This window comes from Protopterus annectens, chromosome 5.part1, assembly GCF_019279795.1.
Source record: "Protopterus annectens isolate FY-2018-M chromosome 5.part1, PAN1.0, whole genome shotgun sequence".
Lineage (NCBI taxonomy): Eukaryota > Metazoa > Chordata > Ceratodontiformes > Protopteridae > Protopterus > Protopterus annectens.
In genome coordinates this window covers 685865692-685878781 of record NC_056736.1, presented here as the reverse complement: position 1 = coordinate 685878781, position 13090 = coordinate 685865692, and the positions used below count along the sequence as shown (strand labels likewise).

Below are 13090 nucleotides of genomic sequence, written 5' to 3'. Positions count from 1 at the left end.
ATGCAGTACCATGTAGGCCTGAACCCACAGTCATGCTGGATGTGAATGAGGTATTCGGGGGGGGGGCATATCCTAATTAGCCATTTGGTTCCTCTCTGGAAACATCTACGGGAAGATATCTATATAGTTGCCAGAGTCAAGAAATTGCTCAGCCATGTAGATTAGCAGAGCCATCCCCACCATGTTGCAATACTGAACCACTCACCATGAAAGTAATATGGGGATCAGGGTCGGGGTAACTATTAGTCATCAGGGAGAACTCCTAAACAGAAGTGCCATAAGAGCACTAACGGTAGTATGGGAATCAGGAGGGGGGGCCACTAGACTACCAGGAATTACTTTAAAAGTGTCATAATAGCACCAACAGCAGTGAGGGGATAAGAGATCGGGGATGTGCCAGACTGTCAGGAAATACTCTTAAAATGGCATAATGGCACTAATGGCAGTACGAGGATCGGGCGATTGAGCAGTGGGGGAATGCAGTAAACACTAGAGAATACTTTCAAAGTGTTCTAAAAGCACAATAGCACAGTAGGCATCGGTAGTGGGAGGATGCACTACACACCAGGGAGTATTGTTAAAGTGCTCTAACAGCACTGACAGCACAATAGGGATCATTGTGGGAGGATGCACTAGACACTACGGAATACCTTTAAAGTGCTCTAACAGCACTGACAGCACAATAGGGATCATTGTGGGAGGATGCACTAGACACTACGGAATACCTTTAAAGTGCTCTAACAGCACTGACAGCACAATAGGGATCAGGAGTGGGAGGATGCACTAGACACTATGGAGTATTGTTAAAGTGCTCTAACAGCATTGACAGCACAATAGGGATTGGGAGTGGGAGGATGCACTAACCACCAGGGAATACAGTAAAAGTGCTCTGACAGCACAGTAGGGATGAGGAGTGGGAGGATGCACTAACCACCAGGGCACAATGCCACACACAATGGCACTTTAACTACTTCAGGGGTAGAGAAAAAAAGGAGGGCAAAAAGGTTACACAACGTGTGTGTTCACGTTGTGTGTACGGGAAAGTAATGGGGCGAGAATATCACTGCCTACATGGGCAGCTGATGATTTGCACATTGTGATAGTAAATACAGTTCAGAGATATACACGTTAGCAGATAATGAGGTCAAACCTCATCATGGCTAACATGTCTCTGAAACACAAATAGACACTTTATGGAAGAAGGACCATTTTAGCATGAGCCATGTGAGCTTATGTACATGGTAGAAGTACAAACAAATATCACAGCTCACAGCAGTTTCAATTGCAATTACAGAGTACAAGGATGGTTTGGGAGTCGACATGTACTAAATACTTGCCTAAGCAGGGGAGTTTTTGTACCGTACCAAGCACATTATTCCATGCTCTGTGAACTCACCTTTACATGATGACTTGTTTGTTAGCTGTCCTACATAATCCTTATACATCTGATCAAAGACCAAAAACATAGTGGAAGTTGTGCTAATCCAGGCAATATAGATCAAAAACAAAACCGGTAAAATGGACTTGAGAACCAAACGACAATACAGATTGACAGCTTTAATACTTTCATCTCAAAACAATTTTCAAGACTAGTTCAGAACACGCAGTTAAAAAACAGCCCCTTAGAAGTTATTAGCAAATAACTTTGTTGAAAAAAAATTACTTTTATTAGGAAAAAAAGGCTTTTCCTTGTGCCTTCTGGAAAAGCATCATTACAAATAATTTAATTTAGCTTAAATATTTCACTCGAAAGCTAACTTTAAAACATTTAATAAGACTGAAAATATCAGTGTGGAAGGTGCCATGAAGCTTTGGAAGCTGGCCAGCTGTTATATCCCTGGCAGGATATAGCCTATATAGCTAAGGACACTGTAGCACTAATCAACATGATGAACATTAAGAGATGCATGTAAAGGCTTATGAAATAAAAGTTCTTTTAACCATCTGTTTGTTACTATCTCGGCTACTATTGAAATACATTGTTCTACCAAAATAAGACATTTACTGTCTGCTTGCCTAGATGGTCATCCACTGTTGTAATCTATTTACCTAAGAAAGAGATGTGTTGAAAGAATTGCAAAATTATCTAAAATTTCCATTTAGGAAATTGGATAAGGGTGGAATACTTGTTATAATGTTCAAACCTGATTATACTGCTGCCTTTAACAGTTTATTGTCAGATATCGTGAGTTATGTGTGTTTCGTCACATGAACTGAATGCTGCTTACACATAAACCGACAATGTGTTAATAGATGTGCTTTCACATGACCTTATTATTAGTGAGGTATACTATTTTATCAGAACTGCACAAGGGCATAAAGAGTCTTTTATTTAGGTCATTAGTCTCTGAAACAGGTTCTAAGAGACATTGGTCAGGAATGTTTTTTTTTTCTTTTTTTTTGCCCTCCATACAGCCAAACATCAGTGCATTGTTGGTTTTCCCTTGTCGTTTTCCAAGTCTACCCCTCCAAAAGTTCTTTGGACTCAAGCCACAGAGCTGTGGTCAACAGGGAGATTAGGGCATCCACGCACCACTTGTCATTCATTGCTGTAGACTTTTTTTTCTTGTATGACCTACACTCAATCCCCTCTTCTCAAACCGCATTTTCCACTTTATATCCGAGGACTTGGCAGGAAATGGGGATGCAATAAGATATCGCTTCACCTCTTTGCCAAGGGCAAAGGTCATCAAAGCCAATTGGTAAATCAAGAGGGACTTATGCAAGTAAAGATGCTATTTGTTTAGGAAAGTAGAAGGTAGGAAGACAATTTGAAGTGGGTTGGTTATTGTGAGTGTCTGTGCATTTATATGAGATTTGTATGCAGAATAAAAGAATGTTCTGTGAAAACATACCAATTGTTGCAATGTATACAAAAAGTTTTTTTTTTCTATTTTTTCTTAATGAGCACTGCTAAATCAAACATAAGATTAAGACCAAACAGAACATTTTGGTGGTTGATGTTGGATTTACATGCTTAACAATGGCAAGTCATGGATAACTGAACATAAGTCCTGATTGTCTGACATGAGGCTAATTTATTAGCATTGTATAACTATGTAATTATAAAATGACTGTATCAAGTAATAAAATGACACGCACCATCCCTGGGAATTGAACACTATGGCAAACTGAAAAAAAATGTGTTAATAAAGCATTTACATTCCTTCAAAAAAATTGTCATTTGCATGCCAGAGGTGGTAATTGGTTTGGAATGCTGGTCAAAAGTGTTCTCAAATTTTGATTATGGAAGTAACGAGTATGCATTTTACTTGTTTTTGTTCATTTAAGTGTTTGAGTAATAAGAGTATGTTATTCCCAACTAAACAGTAATTATTTCATGTAGCTAACAGAAGTGGTCAAATCTGATTGGTCAAATCCTTATCATATTACGTTTTACTACTAATACTACCATTTAAAATCCTGTTATGCTAATTACGTGTTATGAAGAAGTCTCAAGTATTGTTTGGAGATGAAAGCACTACACCTGTCAAACTAACTTATGATTAAAGTCAGCTGGTTCAGAAGTCTGTCTTACAGGTGTGTTTTTAATTCTAATCCTTTAAGTATTCAGTATGTCAGCATGCAACTTATATTTAAGTAATTACTAAGGATGACACTGAATAAGATAAATAATCAATAAATATTCACATATCGATTTATGCTAACACCACACTATCCAGTACAAATAATAAGTAATGCTTGCAACACGTGAAAGTATGACCTACACTCAATCCCCTCTTCTCAAACCGCATTTTCCACTTTATATCCGAGGACTCGGCAGGAAATGGGGATGCAATAAGATATCGCTTCACCTCTTTGCCAAGGGCAAAGGTCATCAAAGCCAATTGGTAAATCAAGAGGGACTTATTCATACATTCATTCATACATCTCTGCAATACCTGTGGAGTCCCCGCCCTCTTCAGTAATGGGTGTTAACGCTTGCCTTCAACCCATAACCCTACACCTTACCTTCATAAAAATCGTCCCATAACACCGACACTATTCAGACAAATTCAAGGCTAGTGTTATGGGGGTTTTGGTGTTAATATTGGGAGAGGAAATAGTTTTCCTTTTGTAATATTATTTGATTTTTTTTTTTTTTGGTATTCTGTATGTTCAAACTTTTTTGACAGTGTTTTCAGTCTGACACTAAATGAATTCAATCATGCACAATAGAACCATATATATATATATATATATATATATATATATATATATATATATATATATATATATATATATATATGTGTGTGTGTGTGTGTGTGTGTGTATATATATATATATATATATATATATATATATAGGTCTACTTTTGTACACCAAATTCACACTTTGCCGAAATCCAAGTCACCGAGTCCACACTGCCGAAACAACATTTAAACGAAACCATACTCTACCGAACTACGGAACTCCGAAAGTCAACTATCAAACATCCCAACGAAACACAGTTTTCACATGTACACTTAAGCAAATACCTTTCTTCATGTTTTTGCAGGGGGGCAAGCCCGCCTGCAACCCCCACGTGAGAGGCTGCATGCACACACACACACACACACACACACACGCACACACATATATACATGTATTTATATACTCATTTTGTTCATTGCTATTTGAAAGGAAATAATTATATTAATTGCAACTCACTTTTCAGTGCTCTCATTTCCTGTTCGGACAGATCCTTGAACGCATCATCGGTTGGAGCAAACACAGTCCATTCTCCTTGTTCTGAGAGAATGTCTGTCAATCCAGCAGTTTCAAGAAGAGTAACAAATACGCTGAAATGAGAATGAAAACACAGCTTAGCCCTGTGTATGTTTCTTTATAACAGAATTTTCATGAGCATTTTCTGAGCACAGATTTAAACCTTCTACTTTACAAATAAAGAAGAAGGTGGTATGCAGAGGAACTCCAATATTAAGAGGTTTATGGACAACCAAGCATTTTGCTACTGTAGCTAATAAAATGCTACACATTTGCTTTTGCAAAAGTATTGGACATACAATTCTGTATACCGTGAAAACTCAGTTATCCAGTAGATCTACAGTCATGAAGAGGCATTCATCACTTTTACAGTGGCTTTTTTTTTCATTATGGTGTTACTATATAATCAATACAATTGTGACAGTATGCTTTGGTATGTTAAAGCAAGTATTGTTTCATTTCATTTTATTCAATCTCCAATTACCTCTTTAATCCAACGTACTGTGACAGAGTGGATAGTACTTATCCCCCAGTCAGTGGGAGTAAAACACAGGCTCATCCTGAACAGGGCAACAGCATATCACAGCTTGTATGTACACACTGTAATGTAGATGACTGACAGTTCACATAAGGCATATCATTGGCTGACCACCAAGTGACCAGTGAAATAATCATCATAATCACTGCATATTGTCTGACTTGGAACAAGTCACTTGAACAAGCCGTCTTCCTGACTTACCAGTAAAGGCTGCCACGAGGGTCTGGTGGTCCTTACTTTGTTATAGAAACCGAACAGAAAGTGCAATAGGTTTACACTAGGAAGCAACAGCTGCCACATAATTAATTAACTAACCAATTAATTAATTATATATAAGTAACATTTGGTAATAATCTAACACAGTCACATAAAATGCAGTTTACTATCTGTGTTTTTGCACTTCTATCATATTCCTCAGAACGTTCCAGATAAATTTCCGATTGCTGCAGTAGAATTATAAAATGATAATACCTACAAGCTACAGGTGCCTGTGTGAGTGGAAAGGACAGGGCAAAGCAGATGACCTGTAGTATCAGAGATAAGTATATGGGACAGTGGTAAGCAGAGAAAACAGAATTGACCTGTGGGATTATTATCCAGGAAGGTCAAGAGAGGATGCAGAGCCTGAGGAAAAAGTAAGCTTAAGTTCCACTGCAAAACTAGGAATTAACCCATTTATTTCTTCTCGTTTGTTTTATGTAGGTAATAGGTCCATACGTAATACTGGGATATCTCCCCCTGAAGGCCATTTTAAGCCTAGCCCGCTTCCATTTTGGTGCTTGAATGAATCTGTCCCATTTGGTGTGAGCTTGCCCTTACCCATCCCATGACCAATAATTATTTATTACCACTAATAAGAATATTCCTATCATTCCTCCATCCCTCTATCAGTTAACTCCTCTGACAACTACTAAACTATTTCTGCTTAAGAATCCTACCTGTTTCCATCACGGATTCCATGTTGCATGATACACTAAACAGGGATTGTAGTACCAGGCCTGTTCACATCCATAGTTTCTTCTCATCTGCAGAACTTGACCAACAGTGTCTGTGTGATATAACAGATGCTTTGACATATGCCAGATGGAAATAATATGAGATTTTAAAGAAAGCCAAAAGAGAGTGCAGAAACAAAGCACAGGCAGGAAAGACAGGGTATAATGGTTACATTACATCCCTTTATAAGTGGCTCATACATGGCTCTCTTGGTGTTTTCTTAAAGGGAATGAAAGAACTTTGGCATGAGAAGAAATATGAGTGGATTTTTTTAAAGATGAAGCCCTTCAATTGTTGCAGTAATAGCTGACCTACCAGACCATTTAGTATGCAGGCTATGCTGTCCACGTCATGTACTAAGTATATTAGTGAGGCATCCATCTATAACAATATAATATTTAGTTACATAGAAAACATTTAGAAAAATAGTGGCTATAACTAACAGGATAAAAAAGCATAATAGTATCCTGATATGAAAGGGGAGTGACCGGTCAGCATAGATTCCATAGCAGGTTCCCCACCACTGTACATGCAACTACGGAGTTGAATATATTTATGCTTAATATAGATGCCTACCTTATGCTTTTCATGCATCACAGTTGTGGACGTTAAGACTCATTATTAATATTCAATGACGTTTGAAAGCATTACATACTATATCTAATTACTTTTCTAATTTTAATCTGTGAATGCACTGAAATGTTAGGGATATACAGTATGAGGTACTGTTAGTTGAAGGTCTTTTGAAAAGTCCATCTGAAATTCTCAAGACCCGATGTTTAATACCTTCTTAGATAATTACTGTCTCATTCCCAGAGAAGGATAACATATACATTACTTTGATATGCTTCTTGCTTCTACAACTGAACTGGAACACTTATAATGATGTAAGATGTAAATTAAACAAGTGGCTTACCTAAAGCGTCCATCATCTCTCAGCATATCAAATGTGGACTTTTCTGCTGGTGTGATAAGCTGTCTGAAGACATGTATAGCACCGTTCCTTCCTTCTTTGCTTCCCCTCACCATACATGAATTTTCAATGCAAACAGACTAAGGAGCGAAAAGAGAGAGAGAGAGCGAGAGAGATTATTCTCAGCTTCATTAAACATTTGGAGCAAAGACATAACTATAGCGAAAAGAGAGCGAGAGAGATTATTCTCAGCTTCATTAAACATTTGGAGCAAAGATATAACTGCTTTCAGCAATACATAAAATGCTGTAATGACTGCAAGTTCATCTGTCAGATGAGTTTTGAGGTGCTAATTGAGTAAAACTTTATAATGAATTTCACAGTGAAAAAGTGCAGCTGCAAGGGTGTCACACTTCATAAAGATATTTGTAACAGGCATTTCATCATAATGATTCTGATAAATGGATAACAATATCAATGTCTACTGTATCTGTTTCTGCTTGTTTCTGAAAAAAAAAAAAAAAAAAATATCTCTTGTTTTCCCACCTTACTGAGCTAGAGTAGTCCAGTTTCAGAGCTTGCTGATCCCTGGACTTTGTTGCAGTTCCTGTTACTGATTCTTTGCCAAATTTGGAGGTAGGAAGTTCCCTTGCTTACCAGTGGGAGTGGGAAGCATTGAGCTGCCTGTTGGTCCAGTTTTGTGAGGTTTCAGCCAGTAACTTGTAGTCTATTGGTCGTTTTGGGCCAGTTCCTAGCTTCTTTCAGCCCCCTGATATAAAACACGCTAAACACGCGTTTTTCAGCTTGTACCTACTCAGCACAGATCCTCGTGGTGGCCAGCAGAGTAATCCAAGCTTCAGAGAGCTAAAAAAGCGACTTTACCTGATTTAAGTATATTTTTTGTGGCTTTCCACTTCTATTTATCTAGCAACTGTATTTCTCCTGCTTGCTGATACATTGTTATTGTTTTTCTGCATTTATTCTGTTATTGCACTTGAAATCTCAGTTTGTTACTTTTAAAATCTGTAATTGTTGCAAATTGTTTGTGTAGGCTGTGATAGCCGATTTATAGCATTTATAAGTGTCTACTGTATCTGTTTCTGCTTGTTTCTGAAAAAAAAAAAAAAAAAAAATATCTCTTGTTTTCCCGCCTTACTGAGCTAGAGTAGCCCAGTTTCAGAGTTGCTGATCCCTGGACTTTGTTTGTAGTTCCTGTTACTGATTCTTTGCCTAATTTGGAAGAGAGGAAGTTCCCTTGCTTACCAGTGGGAGTGGGAAGCATTGAGCTTCCTGTTGGTCCAGTTTTATGAGGTTTCAGCCAGTAACTTGTAGTCTATTGGTCGTTTTGGGCCAGTTCCTAGCTTCTTTCAGCCCCCTGATATAAAACACGCTAAACGCGCGTTTTTCAGCTTGTACCTACTCAGCACAGATCCTCGTGGTGGCCAGCAGAGTAATCCAAGCTTCAGAGAGTTGAAAAAGCGACTTTACCTGATTTAAGTATATTTTTTGTGGCTTTCCACTTCTATTTATCAAGCAACTGTATTTCGCCTGCTTGCTGATACATTGTTATTGTTTTTCTGCATTTATTCTGTTATTGCACTTGAATTCTCAGTTTGTTACTTTTAAAATCTGTAATTGTTGCAAATTGTTTGTGTAGGCTGTGATAGCCGATTTATAGCATTTATAAGTGTCTACTGTATCTGTTTCTGCTTGTTTCTGAAAAAAAAAAAAAAAAAATATCTCTTGTTTTCCCGCCTTACTGAGCTAGAGTAGCCCAGTTTCAGAGTTGCTGATCCCTGGACTTTGTTTGTAGTTCCTGTTACTGATTCTTTGCCTAATTTGGAGGTAGGATGTTCCCTTGCTTACCAGTGGGAGTGGGAAGCATTGAGCTGCCTGTTGGTCCAGTTTTGTGAGGTTTCAGCCAGTAACTTGTAGTCTATTGGTCGTTTTGGGCCAGTTCCTAGCTTCTTTCAGCCCCCTGATATAAAACACTCTAAACGCAGCTTTGCTGATTTAGCTGAGTTGCCATTGTTGCACACTAGGGCAGCGCCAGTTAAGCAGGTTTAAACTATTCGGGCTACCTAAAGTCCACTCTTCAAATTTTCCCTTAAAACTACCTTCCTCGAACTATACTACTGATCTAATCAGCGTATCCTATAACTAAAAAGATCATCTCTACCTGACTCCGAGTAGACTATTCTTTATCTGTTAAACCTAGCACTTGCTCCTACAGTACTTATCACCTTGATACAGTACTCTTGTTATAGATAGTACCCCAAAAAGGCAAACCCCATTTCTCGGTCACCCACATCCCCCGGAATCTCTTTTAAGTTTTTTTGTCTATTCCTTCTAGCATGTCGAGGGATCAGTTGCTAGTGTCCTCTCCTGCTCAGCTGGTGAACCTGGGAATATTGAGGCAATGTTACAATTGCCTCATGTACACAGACAACCCTCTCCTCCTCCCACAAAACACAAATACATGTGAGAGATGCAACTATACGGCCAAACTGGAGGCTGAGCTCTCTCAACATAGCACTGGCAAGACCAGACAGGAGGAGAAGGTTACCACACACACTACAGACCCAGTCTCACATAGTACCATCACAACCTCAAATCATACACATAAACACACAAAGACATACTCGGAGGCTCTGATCAAAAATCTACCAAAACAGCAGAGGCCACCAAAGCAGACACCCAAACAATTACCACCTCAGAACACAACACCTGCAACACATAGACCTCACAGTCAGAGTGTCAAACAGTCACAGCCCTTAAGGCCAAACACAATGCCAGACACACTAGTCATTGGTGACTCCATAGTCAGACACACTGACGTCCCGCTCACCAGACTGAGTAAGGAGAGGGTTACAGTAAGCTGCCTGTCGGGCGCTAGAATCCGCCACATAACGCAAGCACTCAGGTCTCTCAACAGCAGGTACAAATACGACTCAGTCATTGTCCACGCTGGTGTAAACGACCTGAGACGTACCTCCTTGGACTACATGAAAAGAGACATTGAGGAGCTCTCTGATTATGTAGCCCAGGCAGGTATGACCCTGACCTTAAGCAGTATCCTACCTTAACCAAGAATGATGCCACAATACAGAGATAAGATGATCAGCTTTAACAATTGGCTTAAACTCTGGTGTCATTCAAAGGGGATCCAATGTCTGTCTGCCTGGGATGACATGCTGGACAAGCCACGCTGCTTCGCAAGGGACGGCTTGCACCTGTCACCCCTGGGATTCCGATATTGGCAAAGGCTCTTGCCACCCCCATAGTGCCTTTTTTAGGCAAGGCTCAAATTCTAAACCTACCACCCTAGAACACAAAAAAGGAAAAAAAACTAAGGGTAATGCTGCTCAATGCCAGAAGTCTCAATCTCAAAATGCACGCACTCGAGGCCCTTCTCAGTATGAAGAACATCGATGTAAGTGCTGTGACAGAAACCTGGTTCAAGGCTCCTGAGAGCACCCCAGCACTATCAGGTTTTACCTCATATCATGCGTTCCGGACCCAAAATCCGGACAATACCAAGAAAGGAGGGGGGGTATCCATATTCATCAAGGACACCCACACCTCAAGATTGGTGGCAACGCACGATGCATCGGAGACCATCCAGGTGCAATTAACCATAGGCAAGACTGCTCTGTAAATTGTAGCATGTTACAGGCCACCCTCACAAACTCAGGAACCTCACATGGCTTTCCTGAAAACACTGGAGGGGATAAATGTATCTCCAAACACCATCATACTAGGTGACTTCAATTACCCTAATATAGACTGGGAACACTACTCAAGCCCAAACACCCTAGCCCAAAAGTTCCTGGAATTCATAAACTCAAATGCCATGGAACAACTAGTCACCACCCCCACAAGAGGAGAAAACATACTTGATCTCATCATCACGAACATGGGAGCACAATGTTCAACACCAGAAGTATACCCTCACTGGTGAGATCAGATCACAAACTAATCTCGCTGGAGGTCCTCATCCCCCACCTGAAATAAAAAGACCACAGTAAAGAACTTCTAAAGCCGACTTCACACTTCTAAAGACTAGTGTGGTCTCCTTTAAGGCCCCGAGCCGGCGGAAAACAGTACTCAAGCCGCTGAATCACTTACAAATGCCTTCTACCAGCACCTACAGGACTGCATGGATAAGGCAATCCCAAGCAAAACAAAGACTCTTTGTACCAAAGGCAAGCGTCCAGTCTGGTGGACCCCAGCCATAAACAAACTCTACAACAAAAGGAGGAAGCTACTACAAGATAGAGCAAAATCCTTAAAAGGTAAGACACCTTTGATCACTACAAGTAAAAACTAAGAGCTCTCATAAAATCATCCAAAGCAAACTTTGAGAGAAAAATAGCTAAAGACTCAAAAGACAATCATAAGGCCTTCTTTAGCTATGTTAGAAACCTGGGAGGAAATTCCCAGATATGCTCAGAACTAGTTCAAAATGATGTGAAGATTACTGATCCTACAGACATTGCCAACATACTGGCTGACAGGTTCAGTGCAAACTTCTCCCCCCCAAAAGGAGAGACATCTATACCAAACGATTGCAGCCCCCCAAACATCTATAACGCCCAAGTGAGAACTGCTCTCTCCAAAGCAAAAAACACAGCATCCATGGGACCTGATGGTGTCCCCGGCTGTGTACTCCACGAACTCAACGAGGAATTAAACAAACAGCTAGGACAGCTGTTTAATCATAGTCTCACCTCTGGATACGCACTCCAGGAGTGGCGCACTGCGACGGTGGTCCCACTTCACAAAGGCGGTGCCTCCACCGACCCTGGAAATTACCGGCCCATTAGCTTGACAAGCCTTATCTGCAAAGCCATGGAGAGGATCATAATGGATCTCATAAATAAAGACATAGGGAATTTGCAGACTTTGGATCCAACCCTGTTTCGCTTTGTCAAAGGCAGATCATGCCTTTTAAACTTGGTTGACTTTTTTGAAACAGTCACCAAAGCCATTGATGAGGGAAAGGCAGTCCATACAGCCTACCTCGATCTGGCGAAAGCCTTCAATACAATACCCCACTCGGGTATCATTGAAAAACTCATCAGCTTAAATGTTAACCCATACATCACAAGATGGGTTGCAAACTGGCTGAGTGATAGAACCCACAGGGTCAGAGTTGCTGGCGCCATGTCAGACTCAAAGCCTGTCACAAGTGGTGTCCCACAGGGCTCAGTCCTGGGCCCACTCTTGTTTGGCATCTACTTTTCCGAAGTACAAGCAAACACAGGAGGGTTATGGCTGACAAAGTTTGCAGATGACTGCAAACTGGGCGCCGTAGTCGAAAACACATCTGACACAGATATCCTTCAGAAGGGTCTCACAGAAACGGATAACTGGTGCCAGAGCCATGGCCTGAAGTTAAATGCCAAAAAATGCATAGTCATACCCTTCGGGAAAAACAAGGTTACCCCTAGCTACCATATAGGTGGCAATCCACTGAGCACAGACGAAGTTATCAGGGACCTGGGGACCCAGGTTGACAGTAGCCTGTCATTCGACACCCATGTAGCTAAAGTAGTTAGGAAGACCTTCTACATTGCCCACCTTATCATGAAGGGATTCACATCTAGATCAAGGGAGGTCATAGTTTCCCTATACTCATCACTCATCAGACCAATGATTGAGTACAATGCCCCATTCGGAATGTATCTGACCCGACACTTGCAGCAGCTGGAGAGGCCACAAAAGTTCCTCACCAAAAGGATAAAGGGTCTCAAAAATCTGTCCTATGCTGCCCAACTGAAAGAACTTCAGCTCTATTCAGTCGCTTACCGCTTGCTCAGAGGTGACCTGTGCCTGACATACAAGGCCATGTCAAACCCAGATTTGATGAATATGCTTCACCTCAAAAAATCTAGATCCGTCAGAGCCACAAGGGCGGGAGACTTAAACCTCGA

At 40.5% G+C, this 13090-nt stretch overlaps 1 protein-coding gene across 7 annotated transcripts in view; it reads right to left on the bottom strand.

Annotated features, from left to right (window-relative positions):
- POSTN (periostin) overlaps positions 1-13090 on the bottom strand; it is a 218761-nt gene that overhangs the window by 95379 nt on the left and 110292 nt on the right. For all 7 annotated transcript variants that reach the window (XM_044073314.1, XM_044073316.1, XM_044073317.1 and 4 more), the window contains exons 11-12: positions 7158-7294; positions 4651-4781 (exon numbers count right to left, since the gene is read on the bottom strand). In XM_044073314.1, the coding sequence (XP_043929249.1) occupies positions 4651-4781; positions 7158-7294 (268 nt within the window). The remainder of the gene's footprint in view (positions 1-4650; positions 4782-7157; positions 7295-13090) is intronic.